Source organism: Bison bison, unplaced genomic scaffold, assembly GCF_000754665.1.
Source record: "Bison bison bison isolate TAMUID 2011002044 unplaced genomic scaffold, Bison_UMD1.0 scf7180017863055, whole genome shotgun sequence".
NCBI classification, from domain to species: Eukaryota; Metazoa; Chordata; class Mammalia; order Artiodactyla; family Bovidae; genus Bison; species Bison bison.
Genome location: NW_011493627.1, coordinates 105,875 through 126,862, shown reverse-complemented (window position 1 = coordinate 126,862; position 20,988 = coordinate 105,875). Strand labels below are relative to the sequence as shown.

Here is a 20,988-nt window from a genome sequence, read left to right as displayed (position 1 = left end):
TCTTTCAGGATTTGGAAAAGCTCAACTGGAATTCCATCACCTCCACTAGATTTGTTCGTAGTGATGCTTTCTAAGGCCCACTTGACTTCACATTCCAGGATGTCTGGCTCTAGGTCAGTGATCACATCATCGTGATTATCTGGGTCGTGAAGATCTTTTTTGTACAGTTCTTCTGTGTATTCTTGCCATCTCTTCTTAATATCTTCTGCTTCTGTTAGGTCCATACCATTTCTGTCCTTTATCGAGCCCATCTTTGCATGAAATGTTCCTTTGATATCTCTGATTTTCTTGAAGAGATCTCTAGTCTTTCCAGTTCTGTTGTTTTCCTCTATTTTTTTGCATTGATCGCTGAAGAAGGCTTTCTTATCTCTTCTTGCTATTCTTTGGAACTCTGCATTGAGATTTTTATATCTTTCCTTTTCTCCTTTGCTTTTCGCTTCTCTTCTTTTCACAGCTATTTGTAAGGCCTCCCCAGACAGCCATTTTGCTTTTTTGCATTCCTTTTCCATGGAGATGGTCTTGATCCCTGTCTCCTGTACAGTGTCACGAACCTCATTCCATAGTTCATCAGGCACTCTATCTATCAGATCTAGGCCCTTAAATCTATTTCTCACTTCCACTGTATAATCATAAGGGATTTGATTAATGTCATACCTGAATGGTCTAGTGGTTTTCCCTACTTTCTTCAATTTCAGTCTGAATTTGGCAATAAGGAGTTCATGGTCTGAGCCACAGTCAGCTCCTGGTCTTGTTTTTGCTGACTGTATAGAGCTTCTCCATCTTTGGCTGCAAAGAACATAATCAGTCTGATTTCGATGTTGACCATCTGGTGATGTCCATGTATAGAGTCTTCTCTTGTGTTGTTGGAAGAGGGTGTTTGTTATGACCAGTGTATTTTCTTGGCAAAACTCTATTAGTCTTTGCCCTGTTTCCTTCCGTATTCCAAGGCCAAATTTGCCTGTTACTCCAGGTGTTTCTTGACTTCGTACTTTTGCATTTCAGTCCCCTATAATGAAAAAGACATCTGTTTTGGGTGTTAGTTCTAAAAGGTCTTGTAGGTCTTCATAGAACCGTTCAACATCAGCTTCTTCAGCATTACTGATTGGGGCATAGACTTGGATTACTGTGATACTGAATGGTTTGCCTTGGAAACAAACAGAGATCATTCTGTCGTTTTTGAGATTGTATCCAAGTACTGCATTTCGGACTCTCTTGTTGACCATGATGGCTACTCCATTTCTTCTAAGGGATTCCTGCCCACAGTAGTAGATATAATAGTTATATATAATAGTTATATTGAGATCCTTTTTCCTCCACTACCAGTTGAGAGTTGCAACTGGCAGAAGAGGCCCAGGGTCCTGAGTGGGCAGACCTCCACTCAGCAGATAAGAATCGGAAACCCCTAAGAGATACTCGTCTGGACCTGTGGACATAATCTTATCCTTACACCGAGATTGTGGGTGGGCAAGATCCTGTGACACAAAGAAATTAGCTCTGAGTTAATGACCCCTGATCTTTTCAGTCCCAAGAAGGATCAAGCTCCTCGGAATTAAAACTAGCCAGGTTGATCTCACTGTTAATATACCCAGGCAAGTAGTCCCTTTTGCTTTAGTACAGTTAATTCCCTACTGAGAATTCCTGAGGGTCTGTCTTTTGCTTACATATCTTCTTAAATGTGACTGGCTTGTTTAATCCTAGACTCCCAGTATCCTACCTTCTTATTGACTGATTCTGTTTGTAACTTTAACTCTGAGAATTTCTAAACCCCATTTCCTTTACTGTGACTCTCTCTATAAACTTCTGTGTCAGTTATATATTGTATAACAAACCATCCAAAAGCTTGGTGGTTTAAAAGACAGTAGTTTGTTATTTTTCATTTGGGCCATTCTCCTCGTGGTCTTCCAGTTCAGACATTCTCATGTCGTGTGGTCTCAGGACAGTGGTCCAGAAGCTGCAAGGCCTCTTGGAGTCATCCCACGGAAAGCAGGATCAGCATGCAAAAGTCACTTGTATTTGTGTGTGAAACATTGCTTACGATAGTACCACAAGTATGAATTACTTAGGGAGAAATGTGACAGAAGATGTCAAGTATACACTGAAAACTACGAAACACTGCTGAGGGAAGTTATTAATAAAACCTAAGTTGCTGGGAGGGACTGGAGGCGGGAGGAGAAGGGGATGACAGAGGATGAGATGGCCGGGTGGCATCACCGACTCGATGCACATGAGTTTGGGTGAACTCCGGGAGTTGGTGATGGACAGGGAGGCCTGGCGTGCTGTGATTCATGGGGTCGCAAAGAGTCAGACACGACTGAGCGACTGAACTGAAAAGAGCGGTGTGCCTTGTTCATGAGTTTGAAGACTCATTTTTAAGGTTTTATTTCTCCCCATATTGATCTGTAAGTGCAGTATAATCAAAATCCCAACAGGTTTTTTGGTGACCAGTTTTGACTTTGAAAACTTCTTGAAAGAGTATTGGGGACCCATAGGAGTTTGCAAACTACACTGTGAAAACCTTAGTTTCCACTCAAATCCCAACATGTTTTTAGCAGTGGGATTGATTCTCTAAGAGAAAGAGAAAGAGATGGGTGACTTCATGGGCTTCCAGCTATGACTGCCACACGTAGGTGTTCCGTGTTTATTTAACTGTTACTTGATTGAAGGACATTTGGTATTTCTCAGGTTCTCCCCCAACCCCTGGAGGGGGAGGGTAGATTACAGGTGATTGGTTTTTTTTTTTAAGAAATTATTAAGATACACCATACATGTATAAAAGCACACTTAGGGACGTGTACAGCATCGTGTATCCACAAAGCAAGTCCAGTCACGTAAACATTACCCAGCTCGACACAACACAGTCAGCCATCCCTGAGTGTAACCACTGTTGTTACTTTGAACAGCACAAAGTAGTTTTGCCAATTTTTGAGTTTTATGTAAGTGGAGTAGTTCGTTTTATACTCCTGTGTAGGGCCTCTTTTGCTCCCCGTTATGTGACGTTCTTCTGTGTTGGATTTGTTATGGACTGTTTATTTTCATTGCTATGTACTGTTCCATTGTGGGAATATATCACAGTTTATCTATTTTTACTACTGATGGGCGTTTGGGTAGTGTGAGTTACTGGCCTTTATGACTCCGTGCTGCAATACCTATTTTATTAACACACTTTTATTGAGGCACAGTTTACATATCGATAGTTTAAAATACACATGTTTTTAAGTGTGTAATTCTGTCTGTGTAGATACGTCTTTTCTGACATGTTGTATACAGACTTGTACTTAAAATATGTGAGGTTTTCTGTTTTGAGTCTGACTTCTTTCACTTAGCACAAAATTTTTTAGGTTACTGCATGTTGTAGCATGTATAAATATTTTCATTCCTTTGTGTGAAAATACTCCATTTGATCTAAACAGATTGTTCATCACTTGATCTTTTTAAATAGCTACTGTGAATAATGATGGTGTGAATGTTCGCTGCAGTTTTAGATTAAGAATTCACTTTGTTGAAATAATTCTTCTTGTGGTCTTTTAGTATCTTACATAAATGAGCCGCTTTTTTGGCACTTGAACCTGAGACTGGGTGGAAATGAACCAGCTCTCAAATCTGAATTAAGCTCTTGGACTGGCACTTTCCCATTTCTTTTTTATATGATAAGTGTGGTGTAGTGGAATGAATGTGGACTTTGGACTTAGATATACCTGGGTTCCAATCTTAGCTCCACCATTTAATATGTGAGCTTGCGAAAGTCAGTTACTTGTTTTCCTCAACTATTAAAAAAAAATATTATTTGGCAAGATTATGAGGACTAAGTTTAGAAAAAAGGAGAAAATATTAGGCACTTAACAAGTATTTAAGGTTTGTTAGTTTTCCTCCAAAAATGTAAATATTTAATTAGAGATAAGACTTACACTCTCATTTGTTCCAGCCTGTTAACCAGCCATTCTCTGTTAACTCTGTAATCTTGGATAAGTTGTTTAATTTCTCTCAGCCTCAATTAGAAAAGTGAGGAGCCAGTCTGAAGGAGGACCAGATCATATTAGGGTAAAACTTAGAACTTGAAGTGTTTTATCGTGATGAAATGGCTGTCGCCTTTTGGATTTGATGTTAGATTGTTTTAAAAGGATTGTCAGCTACTCTCAGATTGAGAAAATTCACTTTATGTTTCATCTTGGTACCTAGAAGAATTGGGAGACGCATGCCTGCCAGCAGCACCAGTGTCTTTTTGTCTCAGTTCACAGCATCCCCCGCTCTCGGTTTGTCCGCTCTTCCTCATCCCACCGTGTGGTATTCACGGCACTCACAGTGGCTGGTGGTACCGTACTCATGGGACAGAGTGAACCATCATGAAACATAGACTTCAGTGCCATTTAGTCCATTGACAGTGCTGTGCTCCCAACACCTCGATCTGCAGAGGCCCTGTACCCATTAAAGGGAGTCATTTCCCACCCAGCCCCTTTCCAGCCTCTGACGAACACTAACTTAGTTTTATTTGTTATATAGGAGTACTGTTTAACAATATTATGTTCATTTCAGGTGTACAGCAAAGTGATTCAGTTATACATGTATCCTTCTCATTCGCATTTAGGTTGTTACAGAATACTGACCAGAGTTCCCTGTACTGTACAGTAGGTCCTTGTTCGTTATCTATTTTAAACATAATGGTGTGTATCTGTCAGTCCCAAAGGTGCTTGATTCCTCCTCATGAGAAATACTGCGTTTTGTTTGTCCATTCGGTGTTGGACAGCTGTCTTGGTTGTTTGCACATTTGTGGATTGTACTTTACAGACATCCATGCACAGGTATTTGAATACCTGTTTTCAGCTTTGAGGGCATATATGTAGGAGTGGAGTTGACAGGTACTTTGGCCACCTGATGCAAAGAGCTGACTCATTAGAAAAGACCCTGGTGCTGGGAAAGACTGAGGGCAAGAGGAGAAGGGAGCGACAGAGGACGAGATGGTTGGATGGCATCATCGACTCAATCAATGATCATGAATTTGAGCAATCTTAGGGAGATAATGAAGGACGGGAAAGCCTGGCGTGCTGCAGTTTTGGGGGTCGCAAAAAGTCGGGCATGACTTAGCAGCTGAACAACAACCAATGGTAATTTTGTTTTTGTTTTTTTGAGGAACTGCGAAATATTTTCCACAGTGGCTGCATCATTTTACATTCCCACTAGCAGTGTACAAAGAGTTCCAGTTTCCCTACATTCTGATACTTGTTATTTCCATTTTTAAAATTGCTGTGGTTGTAGGCATTGTGGTGTGTATGAAGTAGTCGTCTCATTGTGGTTGTGATTTACATGTCACTGATGACTTACAGTGAGCGTCTTTTTGTGTGATTTTTGAGCATTTGTCTGTCTTTGGATAAATATCTGTTCAAGCCCTTCCCTTTGCCCATTTTTTAACTGGATGGTTTGTCTTTTGCTGTTAAATTGAGTTTTTTAATATTCTGGATATTAGACTCCTATAAGATATGTGACTTGCAAATATTTTCTTCCATTCTACAGACTTCACTTCTAATTTATTTAGTGCTAGCTCTTCACATTTAGGTCTCTGATCCATTTTGAGTTAATCTTTGTGTATGGTATAAAGTAAGGGTCCGGCTTCATTCATTGTATGTATCTCCATTTGTTGAAGAAGCTATTCTTTCCCCACAAACGGTCTCGGCAACCTTGTCAAATTATTTGACCGTAAGTGTTTGGGTTTTGGGGGCTTTCCCAGTGGTTGGATGGTAAAGTATCCCCCGCATTGTGGGAGCCACATTAGATGCGAGTTCCATCCCTGTTTGGGAAGATCCCCTGGAGGAGGTAAAGCATCCCAGTCGGGTGTTCTTGCTGGGACAATCCCGTGGCACAGGAGCCTGGTGGGCGACAGTCCACGTGGTCACAGAGAGACACGACGGCGCGCACAGAGAGCACGGGCGCACATCTGGACGTTCGCGTGGCTCCCTGGCTGTGACTCTCCACCCTGTTCCAGGCCCACACTGTACTATAGCTTTGTAGTAAGTTTTGAGATTGGACAGAGTACTCCAAATTCACTTTCAAGATTGTTTTGACTAAACTAGGCTGCTTGCATTTTCATATGAATTTTAGGATCACATTGTCAATTTCTACAAAAAAGGAAGCTGAAATTTTTGATAGGGATTCTATTTAATCTGTAGATCTTTGGGGGGAGTATTGCCATTTTAGCAGTATTTAAGTATGTTTTTCTTTTTGATTGAATTGTAAGTGGAATCATTTTCTTAATTCTCCTTTTTGGATTGCTCATTGCTGGTATAGTTTAAAAAATTAATTTTTGCCTGTTGATCTTATATTCTGAAACTCTGCTAAATTTTTGTTACCTTTAGTAGTTCTTCTTTGCAGATTCTTTAGAAATAAGGTCATTTTATTTGCAGATAGATTTAGCTTTACTCTCTCCTGTTTGTGTGCCTTTCTTCTCTCGCCTAAGGCTCTGGCTAGAACTTCTAGTAAAGAGTTAAATCCATGAGGAGGAAAAGGGCATCGATACTTTGTTTCTGATTTTAGGAAAGGAGCTTTTGCCAGTAAGTATCTTAGCTCTGGGGTTTTGATAAATGTCCTTTACCAGGCAGAGGAAGTTTCTATTGTGTGTTCTTATATTGAAAGTTTGTTGATTTTGTCAAATGCTTTTAAACTACATCAATTGGGATTGATTTTTGTGTGTTGAACCACCCTCCTGATCCTAGGATCACCTGGTCATAGTTTTAATGTGCTGCACTGTCTCGATATGCTGCTGAATTTGATTTGCAGGAATATTGATCTGTAGTTTTCTTGTATCTTTGTCTGGCTTTGATATCAGTTATGCTGTCCTTACGGAATGAGTTGGGGAGTTGGGAGGTTCCTTCTAGGCTTTTTTCTTTATCACTGGGAGGTTTCTGATTACCAACTCAGTGTCTTCACTTGTTAAGTGTGTTCAGATTTTTGGTAGTTCGAGCCTCCTTTTTTTCCCCTCAGTCTAACTAGAGGCTTGTTGATTTTGTTGATCTTTTCAAAGAACTAACTTGCTTTCATCTTTTTCTCTGTTGTCTTATTGTTTTCTTATTTATCTCTACTTTTTATTCCTTTGTTTTGCTAGTTTTGGGTTTTGTTTGCGTTCCCCGCCCCTTTTTTCTTTAAGGTGTAAAGTTCAGTTCAGTTGCTCAGTCATGTCCCATTCTTTGCTACCCCATGGACTGCAGCATACCAGGCCTCCCAGTCCATCACCAATTCCTAGAGTTTACACAAACCCATGTCCATCGAGTTGGTGATGCCATCCAGCCATCTCATCCTCTGTCGGCCCCTTCTCCTCCCGGCTTCAATCTTTCCCAGCATCAGGGTCTTTTCAAATGAGTCAGTTCTTCGCATCAGGTGGCCAAAGTACTGGAGTTGCAGCTTCAGCATCAGGCCTCCCAATGAACACTCAGGACTGATCTCCTTTAGGATAGACTGGTTGGGTCTCCTTGCAGTCCAAAGAGACTCTCAAGAGTCTTCTCCAACACCACAGTTCAAAAGCATCAATTCTCGGACTCAGCTTTCTTTATAGTCCAACTCTCACATCCATACATGACCACTGGAAAAACCATAGCCTTGACTAAACAGACTGTTGTTGGCAAAGTTATGTCTCTGCTTTTTAATATGCTGTCTAGGTTGGTCATAACTGCTTCCAAGGAGTAAGCGTCTTTTAATTTCATGGCTGCATTCACCATCTGCTGTGATTCTGGAGCCCCCAAAAATAAAGTCAGCCACTGTTTCCCAATCTATTTTGGCATATCGAGACAGTGCAGCACATTAAAACTATGACCAAGTGATCCCAGGATCAGGTGCGTGGTTCAACACACAAAAATCAATCCCAGTTGATGTAGTTTAAAGGCATTTGACAAAATCAACAAACTGTCAAGATCAGATCAGATCAGTCGCTCAGTTGTGTCCGACTCTTTGAGACCCCATGAATAGCAGCACGCCAGGCCTCCCAGTCCATCACCAACTCCTGGAGCTCACCCAGACTCACGTCCATCGAGTCAGTGATGCCATCCAGCCATCTCATCCTCTCTCGTCCCCTTCTCCTCTTGCCCCCAATCCCTCCCAGCATCAGAGTCTTTTCCAATGAGTCAACTCTTCGCATGAGGTGGCCAAAGTACTGGAGTTTCAGCTTTAGCATCATTTCTTCCAAAGAACACCCAGGAATGGACTGGTTGGATCTCCTTGCAGTCCAAGGGACTCTCAAGAGTCTTCTCCAACACCACAGTTCAAAGGCATCAATTGTTCAGTGCTCAGCCTTCTTCACAGTCCAACTCTCACATCCATACATGACCACAGGAAAAACCATAGCCTTGACTAGACGGACCTTTGTTGGCAAAGTAATGTCTCTGCTTTTGAATATGCTATCTAGGTTGGTCATAACTTTCCTTCCAAGGAGTAAGCGTCTTTTAATTTCATGGCTGCAGTCACCATCTGCATTGATTTTGGAGCCCCCAAAAATAAAGTCTGACACTGTTTCCACTGTTTCCCCATCTATTTCCCATGACGTGATGGGACCGGATGCCATGATCTTTGTTTTCTGAATGTTGAGCTTTAAGCCAACTTTTTCACTCTCCTCTTCCACTTTGATCAAGAGGCTCTTTAGTTCTTCTTCACTTTCTGCCATAAGGGTGGTGTCATCTGCATATCTGAGGTGATTGATATTTCTCCCAGCAATCTTGATTCCAGCTTGTGTTTCCTCCAGCCCAGCATTTCTCATGATGTACTCTGCATAGAAGTTAAGTAAGCAGGTTGACAATATACAGCCTTGACGTGCTCCTTTTCCTATTTGGAACCAGTCTGTTGTTCCATGTCCAGTTCTAACTGTTGCTTCCTGACCTGGTATAAAGTTAGGTGTTGATTAGACACGTGTCATTCGTTTGTGTTTAATGTAGCCGCTAATGCGCTCTGCCGCTCCCCTGCAGTCCATGTTCTGTGACACGTTGTGGCCTTTGTTGGGTGAGTGCTGTTGCCTCTGTAGGTGCAAACCCAGGACACCAGGGAATTCACTCAGTCTTTTTAAATATCGTAAGTGGCCTAATATATGGTCTTTTCTGGATAATCTTCTGTGTGTACTTGAGAAAATTGTATATTCTGTTGTTTTTGGATCTGTTAGTTTTTTTTTTTTTTTCCCTGTTTTAATTATTTTAAATACTGTTGTGCAGGTCCTCTATTTCCTAGTTGAATTTCTGAGTAGTCATTTTATCCATTACTGAAAGTAAGATGTTGAAGTTTCTAACTTATTTTAGTAACACCTGTTTTCCCCTTCAAATCTGTTGTTTTTACTTCATGTATTACATATGTATAGATTTATAATTTACATTGTTTTGATTGACTTTTAATATGCAGTGTCTAACTTTGTGTCCTTACAGCAGTTTTTGACTTGAAGTCTGTTTTGTTTGATACTTGTAGAGCCATTTTCTGTTGATTGGATTGTTTGCTCTCAAAAGATGTTGAGAACCTGTGAATGTAAGATTGTTTGGATAGGATCGTGGAGCTTCTTGTTTGCATGGGTTTGTGTCTTAGACTTGGTGGGGGTGTTTTGTCCTTTATTTCTCTGAGTGTTGTTTCTGTTACAGTTACTGAAAACTAACCAAACTGATCACATGGATCAGTCTAAGTCAATGAAACTATGAGCCATGCCATGTGGGGCCACCTAAGATGCACGGGTCATGGTAGAGAGTTCTGACAAAACATGGTCCACTGGTGAAGGGAATGGCAGATCACTTCAGCATTCCTACCTTGAGAACCCCATGAACAGTATGAAAAGGGAAAAAATATGACACTGAAAAATGAACTCCCCCGGTTGGTAGGTGCCAAATATACTACTGGAGAAGAGTGGAGAAATAACTCCAGAAAGAATGAAGAGACGGAGCCAAAGGGAAAACAAAACCCAGCTGCAGATTTGACTGGTGATGGAAGTCAAGTCTGATGCTGTAAAGAATGATATTGCATAGGAGCCTGGAATGTGAAGTCCATGAATCAAGATAGATTGGAAGTGGTCAACAGGAAATGGCAAGAGTAAACATCGACATTCTAGGAATCAGTGAACTAAAGTGGACTGGAATGGGTGAGTTTAACTCAGATGACCATTATATCTACTACTGTGAGCAAGAATACCTTTGAAGAAATAGAGTAGCCATCATAGACAACGAAAGAGTCCGAAATGCAGTACTTAGGTGCAATCTCAGAAACCACAGAATGATCTCTGTTTGTTTCCAAGGCAAATGATTCAGTATCACAGTAATCCAAGTCTATGCCCTGACCAGTAATGCAGAAGAAGCTGAGGTTGAATGGTTCTGTGATGACCTACAAGACCTTCTAGAACTAACAACCAAAAAAGATGTCCTTTTCATCATAGGGGACTGGAATGCAAAAGTAGGAAGTCAAGAGATCCCTGGAGTAACAGGCAAGTTTGGCCTTAGGCTATAAAATGAAGCAGGGCAAAGGCTAACCGTTTTGCCAAGAAAATGCCCTGGTCATAGCAAACACCCTCTTCCAATAACACAAGAGAAGACTACACATGGACATCACCAGATGGTCAACACCGAAATCAGATTGATTATATTCTTTGCAGCAAAAGATGGAGAACCTCCATATAGTCAGCAAAAACAAGACTGGGAGTTGACTATGGCTCAGATCATGAATTGCCAAATTCAGACTTAAATTGCAGAAAGTAGGGAAAACCACAAGACCATTCAGGTATGATCTCAATCAAATCCCTCATGATTATACAGTGGAAGTGAGAAATAGATTCAAGGGATTAGATCTGATAGAGTGCCTGAAGAACAACTATGCATGGAGGTTTGTGAAGTTACAAGAGGCGGTGATTAAGACCATCCCCAAGGAAAAGAAATCCAAAAAAGGCAAAATGGTTGTCTGAGGAGACCTTACAGATAGCTGAGAAAAAGAAACAAAAGGCATAGGAGAAAAGGAAAGATGTACCCATCTGAATGCAGAGTTCCAGAGAATAGCAAGGAGAGATAAGAAAGCCTTCCTCAGTGACCAGTGCAAAGAACTGAGGAAAACAACAGAATGGGAAAGACTATAGATCTCTTCTGGAGAAGGCAATGGCACCCCACTCCAGTGTTCTTGCCTGGAGAATCCCAGGGACGGGGGAGCCTGGTGGGCTGCTATCTATGGGGTTGCACAGAGTTGGACACGACTAAAGTGACTTAGCAGCAGCAGAGATCTCTTCAATAAAATTGGAGTTACCAAGGGAACATTTCATGCAAATCTGGGCACAATAAACGACAGAAACAGTATGGACCTAACAGAAGCAGAAGATATTAAGAAGAGGTGGCAAGAATACACAGAAAAACCATACCAAAAAAAGATCTTAATGACAACCACACCTAGTGTGATCACACACCTAGAGCCAGACATCCTGGAATGCAAAGTCAAGTGGGCATCAAAGCTAGTGGACGTGATGGTATCCCAGCTAAGTTATTTAAAATCCTAAAAGATGATGCTGTTAAAGTGTTGCACTCAATATGCCAGAAAATTTGGAAAAACTCAGCAGTGCCCACAGGACTGGAAAAGGTCAGTTTTCATTCCAATGCAGTGCCAGAGAATGTTCAAACCACTGCCCATTTGCACTCATCTCACACGCTAGTAAAGTAATGCTCAAAATTCTCCGATCGAGGCTTCAGCAGTATGTGAACCAAGAACTTCCAAATGCTCAAGCTGGATTTAGAAAAGACAGAGGAAACAGATCAGATTGCCAGCATCTGCTGGATCATAGAAAAAGCAAGAGACTTCCAGAAAAAAATCTGCTTTATTGACTACGCCAAAGCCTCTGACTATGTGGATCACAACAAACTGTGGAAAATTCTTAAAGAGATGGGAATCCCAACCCACCTTACCTGCCTCCTGAGAAATCTGTATGCAGGTCAAGAAGCAACAGTTAGAACTAGACGTGGAACAACAGACTGGTTCCAAATTGGGAAAGGAGTACTTCAAGGCTGTATATTGTCACCCTGCTTATTTAACTTCTATGTAGAGTGCATCATGTGAAATGCAGGGCTGGAGGAAGCACAAGATGGAGTCAAGATTGTAGGAAATCAAGATAATCAGGAAATATCAGTAACCTCAGATACGCAGATGACACTGCCCTTAAAGTAGAAAGGGAAGAGGAACTAAAGAGCCTCTTGGTGAAAGAGGAGAGTGAAAAGGCTGGCTTAAAACTCAGTGTTTAAAAATCTAAGACCATGACATCAGGTCCCATCACTTCATGGTTAATAGATGGGGAAGCAATGGAAACAGTGACAACTTTATTTTCTTGGGTTCCAAAATCACTGTAGATGGTGATTGCAGCCATGAAATTAAAATTTTGATGTTTACTTCTTGGAAGAAAAGTTATGACCAACCTAGACAGCATATTAAAAAGTAGAAACATTATTTTTCCAGCAAAGGTTCATCTAGTCAAAGCTATGGTTTTTCCAGTAAAAGCTATGGTTTTCCCAGTAGTCATATAGGATGTGATAGTTGGACCATAAAGAAAGCTGAATGCTGAAGAATTGATGCTTCTGAACTGTGGTGTTGGAGAAGACTCTTGAGAGGCCCTTGGACTGCAAGGAGATCCAACCAGTCCATCCTAAAGGAGATCAGTCCTGGGTGTTCATTGGAAGGACTGATGTTGAAGCTGAAACTCTCAATACTTTGGCTACCTGATGCGAAGAGCTGACTCATTTGAAAAGACTCTGATGCTGGGAAAGATTGAAGGCAGAAGGAGAAGGGGATGGCAGAGGATGACATGGTTGGATGGCGTCACTGACTTGATGGACATGGGTTTGGGTAAACTCTGGGCGTTGGTGATGGACGGGGAGGCCTGGCATGTTGTGCTCCATGGGCTCACAAGTAGTAGGACACAAATGAGCGACTGAACTGAAGAGATTCCTTCTGCTCCATTCTGTACTCTCCTTCTGGGACTGTGTATATTGGTTTGTTTTAATGGTCCCCCACTGATGTCTTAGTCTGTTTCTTTCTGTTCTTCAGAGTGGATGCTCTCAGTTGACCTAAGTTTGCTACTGTGTCTCCTTTCTCAATCTGCTGTTTAATGAAACCGTCTAATGAATTTTTCATTTCAGATATTATACTTTTTAGCCCCAGAATTTGATTGCTTTTTATAATTGCTATCTTTTTGTTGGCATTTTTTCTGTTTGTTGAGCCATCATTCTTCTGATATCCTTTAGTTTCGTAAGATTTCCTTTAGCTGTTTGAGCATATTTTGAAAAACCGTGTTCTTTGTCTTATGTGGTCTGTCTGAAGGCTGCTTGCTTTTGCTCAGCTCATGACCTACAGAGGTTTCCTTACATGGCTTGTGTAGCTTGTTTCTTGCTTCCGTGTTTACTTGGTTGTTGTCAACCTTTGACTGTATCGCAGAGTCCTCAGACTTTATTGTGGCAGGTGGTATGTGTGTGCATTTCTGATGAGGGACAGTTTTGCTGTTGTCACTTTGACAATGTTTTTTTAAAAAACTATAGAGTTTTAGGTGATGTGTGGGTTATTCAATAAAACAGGCTGCTGTGCTTTATTTGTAAAGATAAGCAGTTCTCATCAGATGACCATCATTTGTCCTGTGGATAATACCCACAGTTTGAGAAGATGTGGGCATATCCTTTCATCATGAAGTAGAGAAGAGCTTTATTGAGTATAGGAGGTTATGGAATAGGTTTCAAGCACACATTAGTGTAGCTAGGTTGAGTAAAAGAAATACTTTTAATTTTCTCTTTATTATTTAATGTTGCAGTACTTTATAAAGGGTTTTGAGTTTCTCCCTTTGAAGAAATTTTCTTAAAAGCAGTGGTGACCTACATGTAAAAGTCCTTGATTACTAGCCCAAGACAGGATTTTTAATTTTAGGTCTACTTAGATAATTTTGTGATCTTGAACAAGTTGAAGTTCCCACTGCTATTCATCTCTGCATTTCAAGTGAATTCTGTTTCATTACTTTAATATGGTCTCATAAAACTTTCAAACCAGTGTAGTTAAAACTGAGACAACTCCCAGTCACCACCTTGCTCTGCAGTAAAGGAAGCTAATTTTTTGTGTCTCTTTTAATAAGCACTTTCCCCTAAATATGGAAAGTTACATTGTTTCCGTTTTTTATTTTAAACATGCTATAGTGAGCCTCCATGTGCCAGTTTCTCTTCATAGGGTAGATACTGTGAGGCGGAATTACTGGAAGTGTTTTTAGATCTTCCCTGGAAGGTGGCGAGTATTTATGTTTCTTATAATCTGTACAGAAGTATTGTGATATATATAGATTGATATGTAGATAGGTAGATTTATACTATCTATATATACACATATATAATATTTAGACATTTTATGGATGTGGGTTTTATAAGTGTGATCTTAGTTTTGTAGGATAAATTCCTAGTAGTTGAACTTGATGGGAAAGGTATATATACTTAAAATTTTGATAGATATTGCCAAATTGTCCATTATAGAAAGGTTTTACTGATATCCACATGTTGATCTCTGTCAAGACTTCCTATTTTCCTACAGCCTTGCTGATACAGTGTGTTGGCAGACGTTTCGATCGTTGCCAGTATTCTAAGGGAACACTGCCACGGCACTGTTGGCTTCATCGGAGTGTCTCCTGTTATGAGTGGGTTGAGCTTTGTGGTCATTGTTTTGGTTTGTTCACACGTTTGAAAACCATTTTTACTGAGTTGCTATCTTTCTGTTGGGCCGTTAGACTTTGATTATAGTGGAATTTGACATGCTGAAAACTTTTTATGTTTATAAAGTTGGATGTATCAGTCTTAAGACCTAAAATCCTATGCTGTTCTTACAAAGGACTTTTCCTTTCTGAGATTATTGAAAGGATCTTCCATGGTCAAAATAGGCTCACTTTTAATATACTGAGTAAAATTGAATAGATGCAAAGGAATTCCTTTTGATGGAACTGCTCTTTTGCACTTACTTGCAACATTGATTGTTAAACCATCTAGAACTGTGCTTCTTTCTTGCTCATGTGTCTGTAGATCTGGTCATCTTTTGGGGACCACTCTCTTCTGTCTTAGATCTAATGATTAAAATATAGAACAAAAGGTTAGATCTTAGGTATATTTCTCTTAGCATTTTATTTTTTAGTATATATATAAACTATAAATATAAAATTGCTGCTTTGCAACCTACAAAGCAGTTTCTTTAGACTGATGACAGTAAGGATAAGTTTTTATCACATTTCCCCCTCATCTTGCTTCTATTATATCAGTAAAATTCTGTCCACAGGTGGTGGGGGGTGAGTGTTATCTTCAGAGATACACAGAGATGATTATTGGCCAACTGTAAACTCTAAAAGAATGGTGTATGTTTTCCTCTAGATCCCAAGGAAGAGAAAGAGGAGGAAGAATCTGCCCTCACTCAGGAAGCTCCCTCGGCAACAGCTCGGCCTAGCCGGGGCTGGCGCGGTAGCAGCCGCACATCCGTCTCTCGGCATCGCGACGCAGAGAACACCCGCAGCTCTCGGTCCAAGACTGGTTCCCTGCAGCTCATCTGCAAGTCAGAGCCAAACACAGATCAGCTCGATTATGGTACAGTGCCAGGAGAGTGTGATTGTTTAATCACCAGTTGCCTGTTGATTTTTATGTCATGTTGAACATTTACCAGAACAGCCTGACTTTTAGGGTCACGTGTGGTGTTATAGGAAGGGTCTTTTTTGATAGCTTACAAAGAATTCTCCATTTGTGTAATAACCCTAAACTGTAATTTGGTTTGAGTCTCTTGGCTACAGAGAGAAAATATCTATACCTTCATACCACAAGTTCTGTTTGTACCTTTTCTAGATGCTGCAGAAGAGCATCAGTCTCCAGGTGGCATTAGGTAAGAAGCTGCAATATTTCATATTTAAGCCCTTGGGGACGTAAAGGGGATGAAGGCTGGTCAGTCAGATCACATGGCTCAGAGGTTTTCTACTTGAAATAATTGATGTTTTCTAACTGTTGTTAAATAATAGTTGTTTTTTAACTGTTAGTGTCACTGAGCCATCTTTGGCTTGCCTTTGAAATGAGAAATGTCTGGGATTTTTGTCTTTTTAGTTCCAGTTTTATTCTGTGGGGGAAAGAGCTAGGTGGCAGTCCAGCTAGATCATTAGAATGAAAATCCTAGATGATGCTGTGAATCTGTGGCTGCGTCTAAGTAAATTGCTGAATAAAATCAGTCAGATAGACTTACAACAGCTGGGATTTCTAATCTCTGTTGGCTTCTTTTTAGCAGTGATGAGGAAGAGGAGGAGGAAGAAGAGATGTTGATCAGTGAAGAAGAAATACCGTTCAAAGATGATCCAAGAGATGAGACTTACAAACCCCACTTAGAAAGGCATGTCTCGGTTTGTTGGTGAAAAATAAGTTAGGAAAGCATTTTTGCATGCTTTTATTTCACCTTGTTGCCAAACTAATGGATATGGACTTAATTTTTAAAGGAGTAATTTTGCACCTGTTTTACAAACCTAGCATTATCCTGTTACTCCCTGCTACAGCACACTCTCGCATCTGTAGAACTTTGTTTTGCTCGTATTCAAATTATTATGACATCTGCCTGTTTTAAGATGTCATGAGTTTCCTGAATACTTAGAATTTTTTTTGCTTTTGTTTTTCTTTACATCTGTAGTGGGATTTGATTCTAAGGCTTTGTTAGCTTGGGGGTGGGGGTCATCTCATTGGCTTTAAATATATGTATGGTTACTGTCCATATGACAAATAGTGGCTGGAAACCACATTTAGTATCCCAAGGAGCATAATTTTATAATAAATCAGCGATAACTCCAGGCTTTATCCTTCTATCACAGATGTTCTTGAAAGGATCCTTTGCTCGATGCCAATGTTGAAATATGTTTGTATTTTCAGGGAAACCCCAAAGCCACGGAGAAAATCAGGGAAGGTGAAAGAAGAGAAAGAGAAGAAGGAAATAAAAGTGGAAGTCGAGGTAGAGGTGAAAGAAGAAGAGAATGAAATCAGGGAAGACGAGGAGCCTCCTAGGAAGTGAGTAGGCAGTTACTCCTGAAAATGGAGGCTTAGCAGATTTTCAGGTCACTGTTGGAAAAAAGGGTAGGAGTGGGAGGAAAGATGTTGACCTGTACATATTGCTGTCTCAAGCAGCTGACAGTTTGATTGGAAAGACTTCTCTCAAAAGCTTGAAAAGTTTCATTCACAGCAGTACTTAACGATGTTCCATTGAGTACAGTAGGTCAGTGGCTGCAGGGACGCAGAGAAGGGAGTAAAGAGAGTAAAAACAAGTATGGCAAATAAGGCATGTGATGTAATGGCTTTGATCAGGTGAAAGCGAGTGCCTGGCAGTTAGTTCCTGTTGCAGAGAGAGCCGCTTTTAAGCGTGTAGGCTTTTCTCTCTCTCACAAGGAGAGTATCCTTTATATTCTTAGGGCTTTTAGATAATAGACTAATTTCTTCTACTTTTTCAGTTAACTTGTGGTGTGGTTTTATTTATAGGTAAAGTTGCTTCAGAGTGAAATCTTTGGTTTTGCAGGATTTGTTTTTGGGTTTATGTGTTGTGGGTTATCCGTTGTTTCTGCCACCAGCTGTTCAGTCTTGAGTGTATGTCCTCAGTTAATCTTTTACTGTATAAGCTTCAGTCTGGACTATGTGGACAGTTACTCTGTTCTTTAATTACAGGAGAGGAAGAAGGCGAAAAGATGACAAAAGCCCACGATTACCCAAAAGGAGGTGAGTAATTTACAGTCCTGCAGGGTTGTGCCTTCTTGCTGGCAGTGGGCCCTTCACTCATGTGTTAAGCCTTGGGATTACCCTGTGGGAACGACTAGCTAAGAATCTCACAGAAGCAGCTTCATTGGTGTCCTTGATGCACAGCTACTATGTTTTACCTTCCATTGCAGGATCTTAAAGTTTCTAAAAAATTTAACACTTCTTTGCCTTTGGGAGAGTTACTGGTTTATTTTGTGCTTTTTTTTAAAAAACTAAACATTTGGCAGTCTGATTATTTCTAACATAAATTCTGTGCAAGCTATAAGCTAGTAAAAGAGATTTTAATTCTTCGTACTGTAGAATGGCTATCCCCTATAGTGCAGTTGGAGTGAAAGGCCAGTGTGCATACTGCCTCCCTGCTGTTACTGACTTTTCCCTTCCATGTTGTTACTAGAAAGAAGCCCCCCATCCAGTACGTCCGCTGTGAGATGGAAGGCTGCGGGACCGTCCTTGCTCACCCGCGCTACCTGCAGGTCAGTGGGGCTGTTCCAGAGGAGGCGGACTCGCAGAGCGCTTCCCGTTACTAGTTCCCGAGCTCACTGAGACTTTCTAGTTTGTGAACTGGTGCAGGCTTCATCATTACTGTGTAATGTCAACAACAGTCATTTATTAAACATCAAATGACTTGAGTTGGGCTTTTGTTGTTGTTTTAAGTGGTTAAGAACCTGAATGTAAATGGTTCCTTGGAATCTTGGGATATTCCAGTATTTCTCATGGTGCAAATGCGCCTGATATAATAGATGATTGTGTGATAACACACCAAGACACAGTTAAACAGGTTTTGTTTTTAGTGTCTATTATTAAAGAATAAGGTTAAACTAAAACGTAAGATTTCTTGATTACTATTTTGAATAAATTTTTAGTTTGAGGTTTTTATTTTAAGTGAGTTTTTTTTAATGAGTAAGGATACAGCTTGTATTTAGGTCTGGCAGAAGACATGAAATATTAATTACTAAAGCTTAAGAAGTGTTTGGTCTTTAGCAGCAAGTATAACATACGACTAAGGCCTTACCCCCTGATTCTGGTTCTGTTCTGATAATGATGGCTATGACTCCTTGGCCATGTGCCATTCGCTGCACTAAGCACTGTGCAGTACACGATGTCTGTTCCCACAACGCTGACGCAGGTGTCGTCACCTCCCTGCTACACATGGGGACTGGAGCTCGCGGTGTGTCTTCCGGGGTCACGAGCGCGCGAGCAACAGAGCCACGTGCTGAAGCACTCCATGGCAGTGGTCCCTGTTCACGTACAGAGGGCTTGGTTTTCTTTCAGTACTTTTGACTTTGCAAAGGAATGAGCTAAGCTTTCTAGAAGCCCTAATTTTTCTCTCTCTTCACTTTGTTTTACTTTTTCAGCACCACATTAAATACCAGCATTTGCTGAAGAAGAAATATGTATGTCCCCATCCCTCCTGTGGACGACTCTTTAGGCTCCAGAAGCAACTTCTCCGACATGCCAAACATCATACAGGTACTTTCTTAGAATGTTTATCAAGTAGCTAAATGCCCTGTTAAGTGTGTAGATTGGTAACAATATTTTTTTCTAACCTATCCATCCATCCATCACCAAGTTTGTTTATACTACTCTTTGTTTTACAGCCAATAAACCAGAGGCTGAGCAGCATTAGGTAACCAGTGGTTATACAGCTAGTTTTTAGCAAAAAAATAATAATAATAATTTTGGGGGTGGTTTCTAATTCTGCTTCAGTTAGACAGATACTTGTAGTAACTACCTGGACTGAAAATGAGGAGTATGTAGAGAAAGCCTTAATGGTGAGGAGGCTTGCTTATAGTTTATATTACCTACTAAAAATCTCCCAAGACTTCTGCTACTATTGGAGTCACAAAGGCTAGCTATTGAATCCACATGTAACCTCCTGTGGGGCTTCCCAAGTGGCTCAGTGGTACAGAATCCACCTGCCAGTGCAGGAGCCACAGGAGGCACGGGTTCAACGTCTGGGTCAGGAAGATCCCCTGGAGGAGGCATTGGCAACCCGTTCCAGTGTTCTTGCTGGAAAATCTCATGGACAGAGGAGCCTGGCAGACTACAGTCTGTGCGGGCCTGAAGACTTGGACACTGCTGAGCAACTGTGCACGCATGTAGCCCCCTACAGGAACTGGTGGCTGGAGAAGAGAAGCTGAACACCTGTGTGACACATGTTGTCGAAGGAGTTCAGACAGCGTTCATTTTCAGCCACTGGACAGTTGTGGTCAAGTGCAGCTAAATAGGAACAGATTGGGCTGGGTAAGGTTAGTGATGATTCCAGTAACGCTGCGTATTTATAAGGATGGAATGGGGCGACATGTAAGGTGCTGTGTGCTGCACGGAGCCGGGCACCTGATGGGCCCGGCACTGGGGTGTACCTGAGGTCTTCATGGCTCCACAGGCTGCAGTCCTTGCCTCCCGCTGCGTCTCTTCAGTGAGGACGCTGCCCCCACTGTTTCTCTAAAGGAGCTGCCATTCCTCTGCCCCTTCTCCCTGTTACACTGTTTCATTCCATAGAAAATAATTTCTGACAGCCAGTTTAGACTACTTTAGCTGGATTTTATAAGCCGACTATGACAAACACTGGTTTAGAAATTAAGCCCTTTCCAAATATTTGTATGTAGTTGATACAATTTTATGATGTCAGTGTTAAGAGAGTTTTACTTTTCCAAATGAGTGTGAATTGGCTTCTTTTGAAAATATAATTTCCTTAAGTATGTGAAATGCTCCACATGGGTTCGTCATGCTCCCGTGGAGCTGGGAATGTGGCCCAGACCTGAGAGACGGTAAGCTTTGTCCCTGGGGTAGGAGTGTGCGTTTCAGACCCTACTGTTGGTGAGGAATGCAGACGGACGGGCCTGGCGTTGTGAGCTCCCTGCTAGAGGTGGCGTGTCTCAGGCCCCGCCTCGACCTGCTGAGTCCGCCTCTGTGTCTCCTAGAGCCCCAGGTGCCGCCTCCGTGCATTCAGGTGGGAGAGACGTGGCTCTTCTCCTACACTTGCTTTTAGAACTGTTTGGGATGGAGGGTAGGATTACATTGGGTGTTGTTTGCCTCTTATCTTGTTTTCACTGTGACTGTTTCTGGTCATTTTAAGTGAAAGGCATACGAAGAGTGTAGTGGCCATTTGTTCAACAAGTAGACATTGAGCATGTGTTGGTCCACTTTCTCCCCAACCAGTTGATAAAGAAGAAAAGAAGTCCAGTGCTCCTTTGCCCCATAGGATTTTTGAGAGAAGTTTAAATTGTTTATCTTGGGTAACTTT

The 20,988-nt window shown here is 41.2% G+C and overlaps 1 protein-coding gene across 2 annotated transcripts in view; it reads left to right on the top strand.

The window, feature by feature from the left end:
* ZFP91 (ZFP91 zinc finger protein) overlaps positions 1 to 19,621 on the top strand; it is a 32,259-nt gene extending 12,638 nt beyond the window's left edge. The window contains exons 2-8 of one of the 2 annotated variants that reach the window (XM_010833183.1): positions 15,348 to 15,557; positions 15,810 to 15,846; positions 16,240 to 16,341; positions 16,869 to 17,003; positions 17,652 to 17,702; positions 18,136 to 18,214; positions 19,097 to 19,621. In XM_010833183.1, the coding sequence (XP_010831485.1) occupies positions 15,348 to 15,557; positions 15,810 to 15,846; positions 16,240 to 16,341; positions 16,869 to 17,003; positions 17,652 to 17,702; positions 18,136 to 18,214; positions 19,097 to 19,243 (761 nt within the window). In that variant the 3' untranslated portion in view covers positions 19,244 to 19,621. Of the gene's footprint in view, positions 1 to 15,347; positions 15,558 to 15,809; positions 15,847 to 16,236; positions 16,342 to 16,868; positions 17,004 to 17,651; positions 17,703 to 18,135; positions 18,215 to 19,096 lie in introns of both variants that reach the window. The other variant, XM_010833182.1, reaches the window with a different exon arrangement.
* The last annotated feature ends 1,367 nt before the right edge of the window (positions 19,622 to 20,988 follow it).